The sequence below is a fragment of the Ursus americanus genome, chromosome 19 (genome assembly GCF_024610735.1).
Source record: "Ursus americanus isolate L20-20 chromosome 19, mUrsAme1.1.p, whole genome shotgun sequence".
NCBI lineage: Eukaryota > Metazoa > Chordata > Mammalia > Carnivora > Ursidae > Ursus > Ursus americanus.
The window spans coordinates 27,594,173-27,616,544 of NC_142145.1; the positions used below are offsets into that span (position 1 = coordinate 27,594,173).

Sequence of the window (22,372 nt, forward strand, 5' to 3'; positions counted from 1 at the left end):
ACAAAGAAAACCCTGGATGTGGGCATTTCCCATGAAAGTGAAAGTGTTACTAGTAACAGTAGAGACACATAACACTGTTTGCCCCCTTCTGGATCGCTTTCCCACCCGGTCATTATCTCATCTAACTTGTAAAGAGCCTTGGCAAATCCTGTAGCTTTTCATATCCTATTGTCCTCACTCCCTATCACATGTGTGACAGGTTAAGATTTTTAAAGTCCTAACTGATTTCCAGTATGGCCACTGTGCTACCGGTGTCCTCCCCCAGTCCAGGCAGCGAGGCTGGTTTGTGCTCGTCCCCTCAGGGCATGTATCTGACAGCAGAAAGCAGAGGGGAAAAAAATTAAAGACTTTTTTCCCCCTGGCTTTTCAGTTTCGAATGCCTAGGAACTAGGGAAGTAGAAAGGACTGGGGCACAGAGAAACAATCTGGAAGAAAGTTGGAGCAAGGTTTTCTAAGTGACCGTTCCTTCCTTCCCCTCTAGGTTAGAAAGCGGACCCCTAAGTCTGGAACTGAGATCTGCTATGCTGGTGGAATGGGGGCTTAAAAATTAATATTGTTGAGCTGCAGAGAAATTTAACGATATCTATTCCTGCCACCCACCTATTTGCAGCCTGAGATTCATACCAGCCCCATGTGCGAACACATTTGATTTTCCCAAGAATCTTTGTCAGCACATTGCCACTCTGTGGACTGATTAAAATCCCCAAAAGATGGGCCAATCCATTCCAACAGCTTTGTTCCTGCTGGTGGGAAGAGATTAGGGCTACTCTGGGAAGTCACTACTGATTTCAGAAATACCACTGGTCTAATGAACCTGATTTGGAAAGAGGACTATATAAGGCTTTAAATTTTCCTGGTTCAGTGCAAGAGAGTCAGCAGAGAGGGAAAAGAGGGCAAATACTACTTTGTTAGAGGTTGCTGACCGAATTCTCTGAGTCTCAGGAGGCTACCTAAACCACCGGTGCTCGGACCACCGAGGCTGCCCTGATAACCTACTGACGACTTCCGTTCATCCCACCAGACCTCCCCTGTTCCCCTGTGGGTGCTGCAAAAACCCGAAGTCCTGATAAATGTCACAGCGGGTCCGATGGATAGTTAGGGATGAGAGCTGCTCACAGCATTTCCTACGCACCTTGTTGGCTTTTGAAAGTGGTACGTCAGATTAAAGAATGAAAAATACATAAATGTACGTATGTTTACATACTCTCCAAGTAGAACATGCGAATTATACTTCAAAAGGACTTTAAGAAACAACGTGACTCTAAATGCAAAGTTGGAACAGAGTGGGAAGAAAAGACAGCGCCAGCCTGGGGGCTTCCCGCTTCTTCTGAGACCCCATCACTCTTACCACTTACCACATTTCACTTAGAACTGCGAGTTTGTTTTTCACACTCAGGCCTTGTAAGTTCCTTCGGAACAAGGACCTCTGACTCTGGCCCTTGTCTTCAGGGTCTTGTTCTGACCGGTAGTCTTTGGCTAGGTGATCCAGAACCGTCTGTGGTTGATTAACTAGCCTTTCCTATCACTCCAAACTTTCAATCCAGCCAGGGATCTATCCTTCAGATATCTGACATCATCGGATATTTGGTAAGAAAGCTTAATCCCCATCCATAATGTTCTAAAAATTTAGGACAGGATGGGTCTCCAACATGATACAACAAACTCTGATTGCTTTCAGCAGAGGTCCGACCGGTTCTTTGAATCAGCCATTGGCTTTACGTCCAGTTGGAATATATTCTGAGCAGTAACCCAGTAAATCAGCCTCAAATCTTGCCCAAAATGTACTTCCCAGATTCATACAAAAGGCAGAAGTTTGGTTAGAATTTTCTCAATGATTCTATATCCAGTTTGTGTGAGCAAAGACCCCCCAAATACTCTTAAACTCCTTAGTGATGTGAACCAGATGGAAAATAAAACAAAAGAATTCACAACTCATGTTAGACTGAATTGAATGTCTTTAATTTCACACAATGAATAACATATGAATAGGATTAACTTTTTTTTTTTTTTAATAGTTAAGTGCTCTATACTGTGCTAACCTGATCTGGTAGCGAAAAAGACTGAGCTTTCTTTTAGAAAAAATGTTTAAAACCCAACATCTAAGACCATGGAGGAGCATGACAGGAAAGCATGCCAAGATGTAGCTACGCCTCAATTAACAGCACGGCCGTGTTCAGTTTAAATGTACAAAAATGCTTTATGAATAAAAACTGTTACAAAAAGAACATTTCAAACAATGTACAATTTTCTTGCCTCTATATTCAATAAAATACAAATACATTTTTTGTTCTAAAATATGTTTACATACAATCAAAGTAGAACATGCAAATTACACTTTAAAAAAGGCTTTTAAAAACCACTTATGAATACAAACTAAAAATTAGCCAGCACGACTTATAAGACAATCTTGTGCCCCATTTTTTTCTTTTGAAATATATATATACATATTTAACACATCATGTGCATTTATTATTATTTAAGAAATAGATTTTTTAAAAAAGGAAGAAAAGAAAGACACCAACCTAGGTTGGAACTGCCCTTCTGTGTTGACCGGTGGCAGCTCTTCTCAATCCTTCCCCCCCCCCCCCGTAGTGTTTATTATACCTGGGGAAGTGGGCAATCAATATCCAGGAAGTTTCTTCCTTGGTTGATATGTGCTTCTAAGACTGTTCCCCAAAAGACCGAGTCCCACGGGAGGGAAGACTCATCAGTGGGGCAAACTCTCCAAGAAACAAGAGGCAGAGGGAGCCTTGTATTGTGGAAAGAAACTTTAAAAAACACCAAGAAAATGCTACGGTATATTACAGTTCGAGTTTCTAGGCACTGTGATGACATTATCTGTAAGCTCTGGCATTTGGACCATTGTGATACTATAGGGTAGTGTTGAGAATAATGTCTATATTTATCTACTTTTACATGATGAGAAGGACTGAAAATCCTGCAATGTAACACTTAAATGGCTTTTGAGGCATTTCGGCTTCTGCCACCCCGTCTCTCTCCATGCTACAGTTGGCATTTAAAGGCTTTGGAAATATATGTATAGACTTTAGACAGTTCCCAGGTAAATCTTCCTAGTGGTAGGGAAAAAATATTCTCCAAAAACTCATTATCTGAATATTGTTGGGTAATAAGCTGTAGGAGTGGGATTTTCTACTAAAGTACTAAAACCAAATCCTTTATGATCTGCATGTAGTACATCACCTTATACTATAATTCTGTCACCACTTGCTTATCATATTTATAGAGCCAGCAATGTGCAGAACACAAATCCCGGCTGCCATGGAACATGGCCTCCCACTCCGGACAGCAGCCAAGTTAACATGCTAATCCTCTGTCAGCCCTTAGTCACCTACTCCGGGCTGTCAGTGGCTGTTGAGTCCCGGTCCTGCCAAGTCACAAACCAGCTCCTGACATGCTCTCCTTTCTTTTGACCTATCTTCCTTGGGTTGTAGCCAGAGCCATGCTATTAGAGGAAGTTAGACTTCTGTATCTTTCATTTGAGATGAGGGGTTGAAAAGCGAGTGGTTCCTCAGCCACTTAGCAAGGTGGATCAGAGACCCATCATCACCTACAAGGAGGCTTTTACCTCTCAGTTTCATCCTTTGCTCACCCCTAGTCAGACTCCCTATAAGTGGGTTCATGCCTGCTTGCTTAAGGAAAGTATTCCAGAAAAAACAACAACAAAAAACAAAAACAAAAACAAGAGCTTTCTAATGAAATAATTTGTGGAGGTGTTTATGGAGTCCCGTGCATCCCCAATGACATCTTCTCTAAATAAAAATGCAGCCCCAGAAGTCGGTGAGACTCCTCGGGTCGGGTCAGGATTGTTGGGGCTCTCCTCCTGGGTCTGCAGCGAATGAGAGGTGAAACTAGACTGGCCTAGTGTTGAGCCTGGACAGGAGAGGAGAGGCTATTGGGAAGGGGTTAGTTAGAGAATAAGGAAATGGTTGTACCAGTGAGATGAGTTAAGTTAATGGAAGGTAGAAGAAAAAGAAAAAATGTCACGTGACATTGAAGGGGCGCTGGGCAGGGGAGACAGGAAGCTGACAGGTGCCGAGACTTGCTTCCGCCTTCCACGGGCCACTCAGCTTGTCTCACTCGGGGTCCTCTGCAGTTTTCTAATCTATTCTTAGGGTCGTAAGTGTGGAGGATTTGCATTTAACTCGCATGACAACTGTAGAACTGAATTTACGTGTAAGTTACAAGCCTGCTGTATAACCTCCAGGAAATTCTAATGCATCCTTAATTTATCGGAAATTTCTCTCCAACTAGAGGTTAATGTCAATTAGGGGTTGGGTCCTTCCTTAAGAAGCTTAGAGAGTGCCAGCTCGTCCTCGTCTGCAGGAAGATTTAGTCTCCTCACAGACTTGGTTGGGGAAACGGTACTACAACACCAGAAGGAAGGAGGGCGAAAGAAAGAATGAAGGAAATGATTTTTCAGAGTCTGACAGGAGAGAAACTCCTTTATGGTTTAATTGGAATGAAAATGGTTGCTCTTTCATAGCAATAGTGGGGTGAGCACGGCTAATTTAAATCTTCCTCTCCGGTGACTTTAGAACCACTCAGACATGGCTTGGGAATGACAAATTCAAAGTGGCTGGTTTGATTTTGCTGTTCAACTTGTGTGAAATGCCAAAGGTCCACCTAGGTCACAGACGGAGTATCCATGATAGAAGCTTTCAAGTATAGGAGAACACATCCCTTTAAACTTACATATTGCTAGGATTAAATGCGACTGACCTAGTGGGTAGCAAATGATGTTAAGTCCAAGGAGACAGTGCAGAAGAGGATGACTCCGGGAGTAATTTCAACCAATTGTCAGTGCCATGGCAGAGCAGTGATGTTCGCCAGCATATTAACTTGGGATTTTTAAATTTACTCCCATAGATACCCCATCCCTTATTCTCCTGTGTTCCTAACAAAAATCCATCTCTCTCTAAGGAAATAGTGTTGTGGTCTGAAGTGATAATACAATTTCCAGCCAGTCCCAACTTCCTGTAAAGAAAACTTAATTTGGAGGTAAACCAGATATTCTAATTCCCATTAGAAAATTGAATTCTGTCTCTCAGTGTCTCTCTCTTTATAATCTACCATGCCAGGTGTTTGATGTCTTGGGGAAGGTAAGGGGAGGAGGAAGGAAGGAAATTGAAAATACTTATTTGAAATTTCCACATCTGACTTTTAGAAAACATCTACGGCAATGGAATAACTTCATATTCATTCTGAGTCTTCTTAACATGTTTTACTTGAGCTGTGGAAATGGGTGATAGAGATGGAATATCTGTCCACGCTAAACCGATGGCTAGAGTACAACTTGGATGAGAAATGTACAGTTGAAATTGACCATTTAAAAGACGATTTGTCACACACAGTTTGCATCCATGCAGACTGATAGATTTATAATTACATTATGTACAAAAATGTTTTAGTTTATTAAGGCAACCACAATTTGGATACTTTGTCCAAGGTGGCTTGATACAATTGGAGTGGTGATACCCTTTGAGCATTTTCTTTTCTTTTTTTTTTTTCAGATAAGAACACTTACTCCCATTTGCTTTTAAGAAATAATTATCAAGAGATAATGAACTTATTCTATTGTCTTTTTGTTTCCTTTTTTCAACGACCTATGATAGTTACTTGTATGAAAATTCACATACCAAGGCATTGCTAGACATTTGTATTTCTGGTGGGTCTGGGGTTTCAATTTTTGGTGATTTGTCAGTTATTCCATTTGCTGTGGGTTATTAAAACCATTTTATTCTGCCTATTCTCTGCTGATATGTTTTAAGTATAAAAATAACCTGGTTGACACCCCGGCCAACATATCCTCGGCTGCTCTAAATCACTTATTAAAAAGGCTCTATCAATACTGAGTTATCTGTCTCACAATGATTGGGATTCAAAGCCAGGTTCCTTGGGACAGCATGCCAAGGGTGAACATTACAACACACATAAAGTTTACATTATTTAGGTGTGTACCAAGGAAAAGAAGGCAGCAAGTAAGTTAATGAAAAGGTATATGGAAGTACAATGCGCAAAGGAAAACTAGGAACCGACTATGCTAGTTATCTGTGTGGTACAGAGGAGGCATACAGAAGAATATGAATGCACGTCTAAGGTTGCCTATCACTAGAATTCCACCTTCTGATGACGAATCCGTCTGAGAAACTGTATGGTTAACGGAAAGATTCAGGTCACCTGAAGATGATGTTGGTGCCCCAAAGCCTAGCCGAGCTTGGAAAAAACCAAAATAAAAGTAAAAACCAATTAAATGGAAATGGGTTACAACAAAGCCAGTCGAGAAATTTGCAGCTTTTCTCCCCTTGGAATGTTTCCTAATTGAGGGTGCTTCCCTTTCAATTTTCCTGGCCAGCAAATGCAATGGAATCAGAGACGCACCTTGGATGCAGGAGGTCAGGTGGCCGTCAGAGAGCACCACCGGCTTTCTCCTCCTCCATGGGTCTTCTGCTCGCCCGCAAAGGATCTAGCCACACTGAAGTGCCGCGTGGTTTGGAACTGCTGTAAAGCACAGACGAGCTTCTTTTGAAGGCGTCCCCCTGCTTTGCTTTCCCAAGAGCTACTGATGGCTCCACCCCGTCATCTGGCGCGATTCTGCCTGCCCAGCTTCTGGAGAGAAGGGCATCGGTGTCCCTGAAGCGTGGGATTCCGCCCCCACCCCGGCTCACTGCACTTCCAATGCGTCAGTTCCCCCAGCCCCAGGTTCAGACGCCCAGACCCACCCTAGGGAAGGCCATCGCTCTCACTTCCTCGGGACTTCCTCTGCCTTTTGGCCTTCACCTCCTCTTCCTGGGGCAGGGGCTGCTGCGGGGGCGGCTGCTGAGGGGGCTGGGCGGGAGGCTGAGGTTTGTGTTTCCTCTTCCCTCCTCCTCGGGGGGTCTTGGGCAGGGGTGGGGGCGGGGGGCGGCGGCGGCGGGGGCGGGGGCGGGAGGGGCGGCGGCGGCGGCGGGGGCAGGGGCGGTGCCTCCCGGGCCATGTGGATGACTGCCTCGATGGTGGCCATGATGGTGTCTTGGCTGGCTGCTGGCTCCAAGACGAGGGGGCTCAGGCTCGGCTTCTGCCCCCTCTTGCTGGGAAGGTCGATGCATTTTTCCAGCACCGGCATTTGGTCTCTGGAGTCCTCATCGAACTGGGTGGGCTGCTTTCGGGGACGCCCTCTCCTCTTCTTGACGAAGTTGTTGCCTGTCTTTGATTGTCTCTGCAGCCGCTTGGCCTTCAGGATCTTGTTTACGTGGTCCAGGTTCTTCTTGGTGGACAGGATCTTGGTGTAGTTGCACATCTTGCGCACCTCGCACTGGATGGCCTCGATCTCCCGCCGCTTGAATCGCTTCTTCAGGGAGGAGCTGGCTGCAGGACGGAAGAGAGAAGGTTGAGCACGAGGCAAGCTGCCCCAGACCCAGCCTTGGCCGTGTATTTGGCCGGGCGGATTCTGGAGAAGAAATGCTATCGATGGGACCCAGGATCTAGCCTTCCTTTCTCTTTATGAAAATTGAAAATAATAAAAATAAACATGGGTTAAATATCTTCTGTGTACCCGGCATTCCTATTTATACCATTTCAGTCTTCACAACAATTCTGTGAAATACTCTTGTTCCCATTCTTAAGACTTAAAAACCGAAGCTCGTACCTTTGTAGGAAGCTCTACCCTGGGGGTCAAGGTCAGAATCAACGTTCCCATTATCTTTCCCTATGATGACTTTTATTATTTATTCAGCCCTTTGACATCTGATCTGATTGAATTTAGGATTAGGTTAGGCTTTCTCTTTTTGTAGAAGATGCTGAATGAAAAAAAATGACAGTCCTTTATAACAAGCAATCTGGATCATTCATAGGTACTATCAACCTCAAAAAAGACACGCCTTGACCTCATGGGGAGTATGTATGTACGTGAACCTATTTACTTCTCACCCTCCTCCACAGAATAGAGGATAATTTTCTGGGACACTCTATTTGGGATGACACCATCTCTCTAATTTTTGCCCCCCAACGTTCTGGATTTGTCACATTGCCTGATAGCGTCCAACAGACCAACTCCCTCCTAAGCCATGCAGCCTCTGGAAACATCGAGGGAAATCAGCCAGGCGTTTCTCAGTCATTCACACTCCCACTACTGGGCTGTTTGTTGTTTGCAAAGAGCTCTTTTCCTATCCTGCTGGCCAGAGGCACCTGTACTGTGGGAGTCAAACTTCTCATCTCCAGAAGCCCGGTACCACCACCGCTAACCAGCCCTCTGAGCAATGGACACTGTAAAGCGTGAATGGCTGCAAGACGTAGCAGACCTTCTGCCTTTAGGTCATCCTTTCTCCCCGCGCTGTTCACAAGCAGGCACGCATGTACATCCATGTGTACACACACACACACACACACACACACACACACACACACACACACACAGAGGCGCTCATGCATACTCTGCTGCCCCATCTTCACACTGGCCCCTCCCTTTCCATGAACTCAAGAAGTGTGTCCTCACTTGGTTTTTTGCTGCTGTGATACACCCTAAATGCTCAACCCCAAAGACGCCCCTGGAGAAGATGCTGACCCTACTAAACATTACGAGACTGAAAGGAAATGTGTTTCCTTTTGGCATCGTGGTTTGCCGTGTTATTCCCTGTTTTTTTCAACCAGTAGAGAGGCGGAATAAATATCTTAAGGGAAATGAGGAACAAAAATGCTGAAATCATGGATACCGCTCTTGCTTATTCTGGGGCACTCCCACTTTATTCCTTTCCCTGCTTTACCCCCTTTCTCTCTCATGCCGTGTCTGACAAAGACTCCAGGAGGGGATTATTTGAAGTTATTTACGCCACTGGCTTTATGGAGTGGGAAGCTCTGAGTTCCACAGGACAGGTCAAAATGTTACTGCTTTTGGCCCAAGGTCACTGTAAGACTTACTGAGCAATGAATAACTACTGAACAATCTTTAAAATAAGTTATAAAGATCAAAATAGAACAGAGCCAGAGTGAGCTTCTGAGCACAAAAATAAAATGCTTGTAGTTAGTGTTGTGAAAGAAAAAGGTTGCTCGATTGTAAGTTCCCAGATGCGGGGACCAGTTTTTGTCCGTCTTTATGTCCTCACAGAGCATAGCATGGTGCCTTGCCCATGGACGGCATTTAAAAATTGTTTTGGACTGATGAATCACACTAATCATTGCTGCCTTAGAGTCACAGTGTTCTCTAAAAGAGATCTGGTTTGGATTTTAAAAGCAACCGCTGCGAATACAGTGACAGGAAGAGCTACCCAGCCTCCATGTCCCAGCCAGGCCATCTACCTCGTCCACACAGTGGATGAGAACATGAGAACGAGTCGGAAGGACTCCACGAGACCTCGGGCATTCTTCCAAATACAGACTGCACTGGCAGTTTACCTTTTCATTGGCTTATATCATCTTTGGGGGAAGAAAATGCTAAGTAATATATAATATAGCATACAGGTAAAAAGTTAAACATTTTTAGGTAATTAGCTGGCAATATTTGACGGAGTAAACCCTAACTGAAAAACTATGACCTACAGGTCATCGGGGATAAATACAAGCACTGGCTTGTCCCTCGCGGTGTTTTCTTTTTAGCATGAAGTGTCAAAAAACAAACAAACAAAGGAACCTAGTAGATAATACCGTATTCAGTAATGTGTTATATGCTGCATAATATTTTATTAAGCCCTTGCATTGAAAAATGATTATGAAATAAGTTGATTCTGAGTAGTGTAAATGTACCAAACGGTACTAAAAATATCATTAGCAACTCCTCTGCACCCACCATTCACATTGAACAAATGTTAACTTTCACCATATATACATTATATTTTTAAGGAAAGAAAATACTTTAGATTCAGCTAAGTCAGTGCTCCTTTCTCCCTCCCTTTCCCCCTTCCTTTCCCTTCCCCTTTCCCTTTCCCATCCCATCCCATCCCATCCCATCCCATCCCATGCTTGTATTTATACTTTTACTACTTATGCATGAACCTGTATTAGGAAAAATGACCAGGCTGAAACCACCTAATGCCGGCGATGCTGTAAGGAGGTGGGGACCCTTGCACACTGTCGGTGGGAGTGGAAACTCATATCATCGTATTGGAGAGCAGCTGGGCAGTGACCAGAGGCACCGAAGATGGGTGTGCTCAATGTCCCACAGATTGTGTCCAGGCTGCCTCCTTTACTCATTTGTAGCAGGAGGCTGAGGACATACCAGGATGTTCCTTGAAACTCAGAAGACTGAAAACAATCTAAATGTTAAAGGGATAATCAATCAATTGTGATACCATCAAACCACAGAATATTATACTTCTGTCAAAAGGAAAAAGCTACAAATAATATATCAGTGTGGTTAAATCTAAAAAAAATGTTGAATAACAAAAATGAATAAAAGTACTTGTAAATACATTATTCATAAAAATTTAAAAACACAGATCCCTTGAATTTTTATTTCATTCTCAATGTCCAGGTGTGGAGGTTTAAAGTAACTACAACGCAGAAGCTCAGCTGTGAGCTGAGACTAGCTGGCTGAGACTTCACTCTTTCTTCTCTCCAAAGCCACCCCCGGGCACTTTAGGGAGCCTCTAGTGGTGTGCAGTCCTGTAGGATTTTCTGCGGTGGTGGAAATGCTCTGTATCTGTCCTTCCCACTTGGAAGCCCCTAGCCACGTGTGGCCCCAAAGCACCTGAAATGCGGCTGGTGTGGCTAAGACACTGCATTTTTAATTTAACTTAAATCTAAATATCTCCATGGGGCTAGTGGCTGCCGTCCTGGGCAGCTCAGCTCTCGTCCCCGCCACCAAGAACTACAGAGGGACACTGGGTTCATTCAGGAAAACACAGACTGTGGGAAACTCTGGGCAAACCACCTGGTGCCTTAACAAATAAGATGCAAGGAGGGAAAGGCAGGGGAGGGGGTGGGACTGTACATTAAACGAGACTTAAGAGATAAAATGACCATATTCTGCTGCCCGTTTAAACAAACTGTCAAAAGAGATCATATTTCATGAATTCATGGAGATCTGAACCCTGTCTGGGCATTTCATGATATCATTTAACTACTGTTTATTTTCTTAGGCATGGTAATTGCATTATGATAATTTTTTAAAGTGCCCATCTTTTAGAAATATTTGCTAAAATATTTGTGGATGAAGTCACATGGTATCATCTGGGATCAGCTTTAGAATAACAAGGAAGGGAGAAAGGAAGTGGAAGTATTGATGAAATAAGATTGACTCTGAATTGATATTGTTGAGCCTGAGTGAGTAATGGGTACACGGAGTTTATTATGCTCTTCTGCCCACTTTGGTATAGACTCGATAATTCCGTAATACAGGGTTAAAAACCTATACTTTTTTTGTGTGTGTGCCAATAAAATGTCTTTCTTAGAATCTTAGGACTGTAGAGGGCTTGGGCTCTATGTTCCCTAAATAATTTTTGAAGGATAAGAAACGTCCTCGGCGAAAGGCATGCATCATCTCCCTAGAAAATTCCTGCTGGTAGCTACCCTCCTGGCTTAATGGGATAGGAAAAGAATGAGAGCTCTGGGTTTTATGCTGCGATCAACTGAATGAACCTATCAGGGCCCCATCTCCATTGATGCCATCAGGTGTGAAGACTTAATATCCCTCTTTCTTTGACATCATAAACTCTAGAGGAGGGGGATCACATCTACTGGACATCTGAATATTATTTTGTCCCTGTATGCATAATCCAAATATTTCAGTTCAGGTTTGTTACCCCTGCATCTGAAGCATAGCAGAATTCAGGGCCGCGGGAAGGACTCTGTGGGGGCAGCTGGAAACCGGTCCGAACTAGGACGAACCTCTTAGCCCCTCTGGATCTTTCTTCATCTATTACATTGGACAGTTAGACTAGATGCTCTCAAAATTCCCTTCTAGATTTAAAGATTGCTGTCATTCTTTCCTATTCTCATTATCAGTTGCCTTCCAAAATGTGAAGTGGCTTTCTACAACATTTATTCCCTCTAATGATTTTGAAATCCTAGTGGTGTGTGTCTGTGTGTGGGGGGGTACTTTGGATTTGGCAGTGTTTGATTTTCACAAATCTTTCTCCTTATTGCTTATGATTTCATTGTCCCTCTAAATGTTTTCAGATTTTTCTCTCTGCAAATTGTTTCATTATTAGACAGTAATTTCTGGGCTTTTGCAGCAAAGATTGATTCCATATTTGCTCTCCTTCTTATAATGGATCCATATCTTGCCTGTTCTTTGTTAGTTTTAAAAAATAATTACGAGTGGCCAAGGCAAAATGAAAATTCATGTCTTCATAACTCTGCAAAGCAAATCATCTTCTAGACCTTTCTCTGTCTTTAAAATTGTCATGCAAATGGTTGACTTGGTTTTGGGCCCAGATCTAGCTTTTCTATCTTTCTGCTCCCATTATCCGAGGATTGGCTCAGAGGCATTTGTTGATTTTGTCACATCTTTTATGATAATCAAAGACTGGACTTAGCCCTGCGTTTTGCGCTCTGACTGCAGATGGAGGCCAGGGACTGTGAGCAAGATAAAGGCTAACAAGGCTTTGTTATACAGAAAGTTGCCCTCAAGTAGGTGCTAGTGGTTTGGAGGCTACTTTGTCCACGTGCAAGACACACTCTAGTTTAACAAGAAAGTTTTGGGTGCGTCAGAGAGGGAAGTAAATTCATCTCTAGACTCATTAGGATGTTTCTTGCAGTTTAAATATCCCTACAGGGAGGTCGGGTGATACTGGGGACTGCTGAGCTGCCTGGAGTTGCCTTCCAGGGTGGAAAGGGCTGGAACAGCGTCTCCCTCAGTCAAGGCAGACAGCTGCGGTGGGAATTGCATTGTATGGTAATTCACGTTAAGATCCTTCCAAGGCAAAAGCCTCGTCTTTTCTTTGCACTCCCATGGGCCCCAGCACAGGCTCGTTCACACAGTGGTACACGATCTGGTCTACGCTACGTGGTCAGCAAATACAAGCTCAAGGGAATTCACTTGTTTAATATTCTCCCACGAAATCCTGCACTTCGAGGGAACTTTGTACTTAACTCAGTAATGATCTCTTGTGCTCCTAATGCTGCCTTTTATTTTTTAATGGGATGTATGAAGCGACTTGCCTTGGCATGCACACTGTCTTCCTTTTTCCTTAGAATTTAAATTAACCTTACACAATCCTGGCCTTAAAGGCTCTTTTTAAAAAGATGGCGAGTTGCCTCTGCTGCTGAGGCCTCTATAAGGCAGGGCCCCCCTCAGTTGCTGCTGGTCATCAGCACAAGTACTCTAGGACTGCTTTCCAATTTCAAAGTTGTAATTTAGAATTAAGGGGTAGCAGATGTGGGAGATTTGTCACGATAGAAAGGTGTTTCCATTCTGTTTTTAAAGGCATCTTGATACAGTTTGGGGTTTCTCCAGAAACGTGACTCGCTTTTTCGAAGCACAGTCCCCACCTGATTCTCCCAGGACAACTTCCTGTCCGGGCCGCAATGGCTTGCGGGGACCCTGGTTTGGTTTTGCTCTTATTTCACATTTGCTCTTATTTCACATTCTCCCATGGGTGGAGGTGAAGTGGGCCTTTTGGCTGATGGAGAAATGAAGGGAGGGGTGTGCATGTTACATGGGGAGCTCTGAAGAGGCAAAGGCCACCAGGGTGCCTCCCCTAGATTTTCTGGGAGGCATTACTGGCATGAGGGATCCAGGAGCTTGCCTCACACTCTCCCGCTTGTGCCGCCCTGCCCACCCTGCTCACACCCTCTGTGCCTCTCCAGCTCTGATCACCTCTCCCCTCAACCACTTCCTTAGTGGGGTGCACGTTTCCCATGGAGGAGACTCTCTACCTGGCCACAAGGAAAAGCATATGAAATAGTTTCTATTTATATTACTTATTTTTTTATCTAAAAAAATAAGAAGTTAAGCATTCTAATCCTTAATATTTGGAGCAACTGTGATGGCCTTATGTGGGCTGTAAATCAGATGATGTGTCACCTGTCACAGCTGGGCTGGAGGGACCCAGGAGAAGAAGGAGAGGCCACATTCATTTAAAGGGTTGACAGGCATCCTGTCAGTTTATTACTTTTGGGGTGTTGTCATGTCCTACATTCAAAATGCTACGATAGGTCAGCCCTCCTGATTCATTACAAAATCAAGGTCTTTGAAAAGGAAAAAAACAAAAAACAAAACTTTGAAATAAGATCAGGAAAATCCATGAAATAAGTTATACGCCATGCAGAGTTTTACTGGTTTCCCTAAGCAAACTGTGTAAGAATTGCCATTTTCGGAGATGAATTTTGGCAATTTCTTGTATAAAAAGACAAGGGTTCTAAATGTTCTCACCTTTTCTGTGCTGTCAATGGGCTGTCAGTAAAAAACACAAGCAAAAACTTAATGTCTCGTTAGGATAAAATGGGCAAGAATGTAACTGCTTTTAGGAAGAAACTCAATACTTGAGATAGCATTTTTGAAAACTGAAAATGTTTCCACTGTTTGGCAATTTTGTTGCTGAAACGATATACTGTAACCTATAAAATCCCTTAAATCTGCAAATTAAGAAATCTCGTAAACAGAGTTAACTTTCAAATGAAGAGTTTCTGAGATTTGAACTCATTAAAAAATGCAATGCCTTTTGATATGCAAGACCATCTGATTGTTAAGGAAGTTGGTTAGCCAAATTTCAACAACAACCTTTGTTTAATTGATGGATGGGATTGGAAAAAAAAAATCAGCATTCTGATTTAAGCAAAATGATGCACTTGCTCCTTTTGGACGTATGTTTATGTGACATACCCTTTTAACCTACAACATCTACTAACAAATATTGAAACAAACAGAATTTGAAATCAGAGCTTCAAATTGCTTTATCACAAGTGTTAAAACAAAAACAACCCAAGGTTTTCAAAAAGAAGTACTCAAACTCATTCAATTGGCCTTCCTAAAACATTAGAAATATTAAAATGAGGGGCGCCTGGGTGGCACAGTGGTTAAGCATCTGCCTTCGGCTCAGGGCGTGATCCCGGCGTTATGGGCTCGAGCCCCACGTCAGGCTCCTCCGCTGTGAGCCTGCTTCTTCCTCTCCCACTCCCCGTGCTTGTGTTCCCTCTCTCACTGGCTGTCTCTATCTCTGTCAAATAAATGAGGTCTTTAAAAAAAAAAAAAAAAAAGAAATATTAAAATGAGTGTAACATTTTGATGATGGTGAAAATATTTTCGTTTCATTCATAACAAAATGAAGTGAAATTTAAAGTCATTTTAACAATATGATTTCAGATTTATCTCATCCTTTTGAAATTTGTATTTGAAAAGACGGGTGCATACATTTTGAATGGGGTAACTGTTCAAAATCATGTTACTGATATCACCACATGATCAAAAACTGGGGCTGCTTTGAAGTTGTCCTTTCCCTTTCTAAACTCCTGAAGCGTTTGTTCACTCAGGATTTAATTCTCGAAGATCTTAACTTTCTATGAGCACGCGGTGGACGAGGGCTTCAAGCGTCTTGAAGACAGACGCCCTGTGCTCTCCTTCACCCCCTAACAAAGAGCGCAGTGCCTTTTTCGCAGTAGATGCTTGCTTAAGATTTCTTGCCGGATTATTTCACATCGTAAGCTCCTGGAGACCAAAGCCTGGCTATCACTCATCTTCATATTCCCTAGAGCCACTTTAATGGAATCACATGTAATTCCGTGGCCGTGGGAAGAGTGTCCTCTCCACGGAGAGCTGCTACAATGGGGCTCGAGGCAGACCTCCTGTCTTTAGTTAGGCAGTCTCAAGGTCCTGCTGCCCAGGTTTTCAGAATCCTCGACTTCTCTGACCACGGGGGAATAAGGCCAGTCTTCTCCTGAGTTGAGTTTTGGGGAAACCACTTGTGGCTTTGGACAGATAAAGGCGGTGGCACCTTGTCTCCAGAAAGAACCGGCTCCGCGCAGGAACACAGCCAGGGTGCTCAGAGAGCCTCCAGGGGTAGTGACCCGGACTCAGGGAGGCCTGAGAGGGCTGGGCGAAGGGAGAGAGCTCAGAGATCAGGGCACCATCAGCAGAGGCACTGACTCTGTCTCTGTGGTGCCCTGGGCATAACTGCCCTGCAGGGGTCCACCGGAGGAGGCTTCTGGAGCTGGGAGTCTTCCTGGGGGTGCTGCGTGTTAGGGCCACCATGCCTTCCTGGGTGTTTGGCATGGAGGGAACTGTGAGTAGTGGCACTCTGAGACAGGAGTAAGGGGGCCACTGAGACCTACTCTGTTCCTTTTGATTAACTTTGGCTTTTGTCTGCTGCCTGTGGCTCAAGCCCCAGCAGACTGACTAGACAAGTTGAGAGGCTGGAGAGAAATGCAGTTAACGCCAAAAAGTTTGACGCTACATCTGCCGAGTCTCACAGCACGCCAGGTGGTCACATGGCGGGGGTGGTCGCACCCTCTCAAAGGGCTCTTTATATTTCTTTTTTTCTTTCCTCTCAAACGTGGCATAACTGTATCCTTAACCATAAATACCATCCCTTATATAATACACCAATTATTGTAGCTGTGTGTTCGTACTTGATGGTGAGAGATTTTCTCTCGTTTAAATTTTGAAAAAAAGAAAGAAAGAAAACAGGGAAGAACAAAGAAGAATGCACCAAATATGATCTTATGAAAATGTTCACATATTTAATATTGAGGCTCAGATAAAATAAATCCTGTTGACCATGCTAGCGCTTGAAGAATTCCATCAAATAGTAGGTAATCCATGTTTATTTTCTTCCTGGTTTTAGTAATTGTATTTGTTTACTTAAAAACTAAGGCTGGTTGTTTGTGACCTGATAGAAAACATATTGCCTGGGACATTATGAGAATAAGGTTCTAGTCTAGACTTTTCACCCCTCAGTTCTGTGTTTCCAGACAAATATCTTGACTTCTTGGCAGGACCCTTACTAAATAAATACAATTCTGTTAAACAAAAAACAAAAACACAAAACAAACAAAAAAAGTCAAACATCTCCAAGTCTTCTCTGTTGCAGGTAAGACCTCTCACATCCTTCGTCTGTGTTTCATATGAAATGAATTCTAGACTATATTCCATTTTGATCATGTCCCTCTGGAGACTTTAGCATCTGCCAAATCTCATCTTAAATTTTGGTGCCTGGAATTGAACTGATTTTCCAAGTATGAAATGATTATGCAGAAAGATTGGGTTGATTAATTTCTGTGATCAAGGCACTATACTTCTGTTAATGAGAGCTACATAAAAAATAAATAAATAAAACCTGCAAAGCACCTCCCCCCCCCCACATCACACTGTTGGCTCACACTAAATAGAAACTCAATTAACCCCCTTAGATGCTTTCATATAAACTGCCACCAAACCTGGCCATTGCTATGTGAATTGGTTTTTGAGTTTAAATACAAGCTTTCTATTAAAATCTGCAAAGTTTAATTTTATTGGTTTTAGTCCAGTGTTCTAGTCTGTTATGAAAGTTTTGAATCTTAATTTTGTTTTCTCAAAGACTGCCCAGATTTGTAGAATTTCGAGAGGGTTCGAATACCCTCAGAGTTAACGACTGTCCCTTTAACTCCTTTTGGGCTTGATTCAAGTGACTCAAAATGCATGCTATTGTTTTTCTCTTTATTCAGGTTTTTCAAGAAAAAATGGCAATTTACACAACAAAATATCCCTGTATTCTTCATAAAAACAAGCAATGTCTACCCACTGCTTGAGACTTTCACATATTTTCGTGTCTGTCTGGTTAGCAGATGACGGATGTGCCACAGAAACAAGGACTTTGCATTGCCTACAGGTGTGTGCCCAACTCTATTTCTGTCAGAGAGGATATTGCATCTGATGCTGGATGGCGGGGGCGGGGGGTAGTCTTACATTTTTCTTTTATCCAGAGGCAATTCTCCTGCCCTCCTGAGAAAAGAAAAGGATAGGGGAAAAACAACAACAACAACAACAAACAATACTCAGTATGCATCTAGTGCTTTCCAATTTCTGCTGGAATTCAGTTTAATTAGGTACTCCTCTAAAAGCCACTGAGGACTCTCATTTCAATATTAATCTTTTTGGTCCTCTCTACATTGCTTGTATCTTTCTGGCAGCATTTCATATAGTCTGTCCTGTGTTAAGATTTTGGGATTCATCTGCATTTCTCTCTCCTTTTAAACTGTGTTTTCTTAAGGAACAAGAACCATGCCTTATCCATTCTTATTCATTCTTGGAAGAAGCACTGACTGAGCCCGCTCGGTGCCAGGCTCTGTGCTAGACACTCAGTTCCGTGCCTCCCTCCCCCACGTGACCAGCACAGAGCTCAGCTGACTTACTTGAATTGAAATCAATTACGTGACTTGACCTAAACCAACACTTACTGTCTATTTTGTAAAGGCTGTGTGTGAAATGTGAAAGGATTTATTGAAGGGGATCCAAATCACTGTAAATTAAATTAGATCTTCACGTATTTCAGCTGTTCCCTACTCTCCTCAGAGCACCATTAACTGTTTGGAGTATCTGAGCTATGACCAAAACCACGGCAGTACTGATGTCCCAGCCGCTCCACGGGTGAAGTGGAAAATCGACGCCAAAAGTAAGTTTGACATTTACAAAGTGCCTTTAAGAAAAACAGCTTGAACATTTAAGCCCACAGATTGATTAAAATTCTGGGGCCTCTGAAAAAGGGAGACATGTACCTATTATATATTACTTATCTAACATCAAAAAAAAAAAAGGAGCGAGGGACAGGGACAGAGGGATAGAGAGATCAGAGCAGAGAGGATGAATGGGCTCTTCATTGCTGAACATTTGAATCAGAATACGTGGTATATTGTGGGGGAGTGGTCATATGTTTTCTTGGCAAATATCTATACATTCAAGTTAGAGCGCTATGCCAGCAGGTTTTTTTTTTTTTTTTTTTAAGTTTTCACATTACCTTTTTTCCCCCCACCAAATACAAGCTTGGACAGACTCAAGGCAGCAAATACTTCTTCCTCAGTTTAAGATTTGACAATTTAAGAGGAAAAAGCTCATTCATCATCTTTCCCTTTTAGAGACCATAAATTATTGGCTCATATACCATGTGGCTTGGATTCTAGGAAAAGTTAGTGTAAACAAACCCAAGTTACAATGCGTGGAGTAAGAGAGTGAGTCATAAACAAAACATAGACATATGCTCTCATATAAATAAGGGCCTGGATCATCAGCTTCCCAAAGTCTGCTTCCTATTAATTACACAACAAAACGAACTTTCCATATGTAAAGCCCAAATCACTTAACTCTGGCATGACGCATGAGACAAAGACCAGGACTGCGACGATTCGAGCACTAACAAACCTGGGTTTCAGAATAAGGAAAGTCCTCTCAAGATACCTTCAGGTATCGGAGGGCAGGAAAACTCCTTGGAGGAGTGTTTTTGAGCATTGAAACTATACCTAGCCACCCAGGAACGCAGCAGGAGGCTGGCCTCCCTCCCCCACTGAATTGCAAGGTAATATGAGGCTTACTCTCTTTTGTTCTGAGCTCTGTCACCTTTATGGGGCAAGCCCTGGGTCCAGGCCACACAGGGTGTTCAGACATCACTGGGATCACTGAACAGTTGAAATTCCCTCCATTAGCACCTTCTCTTTGTCTTTTGAAACTGCTCATTGGTAACAGAAATGTGTGTTTCCTCATTATTGCATGAAGGTTATCTGGTCTCCCTTAGCTGAACAAGGTATCAAGGGGACATGTAACAATTGCTGGGGAAGAGGATTCAACAGGTGGAAATCTGAGAGGGGGAGGAGTTCCCTCCTTGCGCTCCTTTCAAAAGCAGATCTCGTAAAACAAACAGAGTGAATTACAAACAGAGTGAATTACAAAGGACATTTAAGTAACAGATGTCACATTTTAGGAGTCCTTTGTGGGGGTGGGGAGGGGACTTTCATTCTTTGCTGGGGGGGTGTGCTGGGTTTTTGATCATTTACTTTGGTAACCTCTACTTCGTATCACACCATAGACACTCCAGGTGAGACTATACCAAGCAGCGTTCCTGCTGTCATATGAGACTAAGGGAAAGGGGAAGAAATGATCATTTTTGGAGCACCCACAGTGGGCTGCAGTATTTCACGTTTCCTCATTTAATTGTGATCGCAACCGCATGAGGACATTACTACCTCGGTTGTACAGAGATGAGAACAGGAACCTTGGAGGCTGAATGGTTTTTCCAAGGGCACACATCTTAGAGTATGGACTCAGGATTCAAGCAAGGGCTGCCCTATTTCAAAGCCAGTTTCGTACCATATTTCCTTAAGGAAGCAAAGATGACGGGGAGCTAGAGAGAGTAAGAAAGCTTGGGTTTCCCTGTTACTTTTCTACTATTGACTGCATCAGAGTGCCAAATTTCTGTCAATTTCACAATCTCAAAGGCCTCTTCCAACCTCCGAACTCCACAGTTAAATAACACAAGATGTTACTATGGACCGCTCATGCTACTTCTGCTAGGTTAGGCGTCCCTGCACATTGTTTCGATCCTCTTACTCTGTCCAGTCCGAACGCCTTTGATGGCTCCCTCTAGGGGGCCAGGCTGCCAGTATAATGACTGTAGTTGGTCAGGACCCTGAAGGAAGCGGGGGGAGGGGGGATGAGAAACAAAAGAGAATATGGTCCATTTAATGGGGTGGATATTATTCTGTATCGGTCGACTGATGCCAGGAATCTGAGCCCAAAGTCATCAGGTCGTCTGAGTTTCAAAACGCCAAAACTCCTGATTATTAGGTAAGTCTTCTGATGTTGACACATTAATTTTTTTAAGAATGTATAACCCCCTGTAGGCCAGTTGAAGCATGACTGCAGGTAGCCATCGACTCATGGCTGCTGTTTGCCATCACTGCCTTTCACCAGGGTCACTGTGCCTCATTCTAGAATTTCAGGTACCCCATATTCCGATGCCTAACCTCTCTTCCAGCCTCACTGGTCATCATCTCCACATATGCTCCGAGCTCAGAGATGCCGTAAATCTGCCCCTGCTGCTTGTCTGCGTATTTAATTCAATCCATCCCCAGAAAGTGCTTTTAGCTCCTCTCTTCCTGGATCATTTTATCATGTCCCTCGAGCTGCCGAGTACCACTGGGTTGGAAATTAATAACTTATCAATTGCTCAGTGATCTCTCTGTTAGCATCTGAGATTGTCTTTATTCACTTGTTAATATTATTTGGTCATCTTATGTTTGGGACTCGGGCCTTTCCAAACAGCATGGAAGTTCCCCAGGGCAGGGGCCGATCTTATACTTGTATGTATCAGCGTGCCAGGTACTTAAAAATTATTTGACAGTTGTAACAAAGCCTTATAGAAGTTCCAGTAAGATGAACTCGGTAGAGCATTTAATACCCTTACGGGTAGGGAGGAGCTTTGACTGTGCTCTGAGATAGGAGTATTTGGAACAAGGAGTGAGGATAAAATTTCCAAACATAGTTAATGGAGGTTATGATCTGAGTCATAACATGACTAAATTATGACTTAACATGATTAAATCATGACACGGCATGACTTCATTCTTGACATGAGAGGGGCCAATGACACAGTGATATATTGTTTTGAATACGTGATTGGTGTTTTCACCTGCTATTTCTTTCTCACCACTGCCAAAAAGGCAGAAATTACTTTTCCCATTTCAGTGATGGGAAAACTGAGACTCAGAAGTCTCAGAAAGACTCAGCCAATTACCCAAGGGAATGGATGAGTAAGTCCCACAAGGCTGTCAATAACCCTGGCCCTTGAATTCCAAATCCACTTCCAACTATAAATCCGTGTGGTGTCCAGAAAGAGTTCAGCTTTCCTAATTCTCCCTCAGGTAAGATTTATACTTCAGTTCATCTCTCTGGGCTCAGTTTCTTCATCTCCGTCTGCTACGAAGGGGTTGGCAGAGGGCCCTTTGAGGCTGGTCTAACCGGGTCTTGTCTGGTCGACCCCAGTTTAAGCAACAAGAGAAGGAGATGCCCTGGGAGGATGCTGTGGGATTATTGCAGTGGCTCCCAGAGGTAGAACGGAGAGGGCTGTCCAGTGAGTGATAGCCGGGTCTGTCTGTCTCTCTGTCACGTCTGTCTCATAATCCTTAGTCTGCTTTCCCCACTGCCTCCTTTCTCCCTACCCCTCTCTCTGTCTCTTGTCTGTCCTAGACTGACTATAGCCTGCCTGGACCACTACAGATCATTCTTAATGACAGTCATTACATAGTTCTCCCACGTTGCCTGAGGCCATTTCCACAGCAATGAGCAGGAAAGACCTTACCTCCTTTCTCAACAGCTGGGCACAGTATGCCATCTTCACTGGAACCAAGAAGTTTTTCAAAAACTCTCCATTAATTACAGGAAACCCAAAGCACGGTCCCCCCTTCTCATGCACACAGTTGCTTTCAGTGGCCATTAAATTATCTCGCCACCGTTAAACCAACAATCTAATTAGACCCG

The 22,372-nt window shown here is 43.3% G+C and overlaps 1 protein-coding gene across 1 annotated transcript in view; it reads right to left on the reverse strand.

Annotated features, from left to right (window-relative positions):
- Window positions 1-1,937: 1,937 nt before the first annotated feature.
- Window positions 1,938-22,372, reverse strand: part of SETBP1 (SET binding protein 1) — a 364,424-nt gene continuing 343,989 nt past the window's right edge. The window contains 2 exon segments of the mRNA XM_045789978.2: window positions 1,938-6,921; window positions 6,923-7,365. Coding sequence (XP_045645934.2) covers window positions 6,742-6,921; window positions 6,923-7,365 — 623 coding nt within the window. The 3' untranslated portion in view covers window positions 1,938-6,741.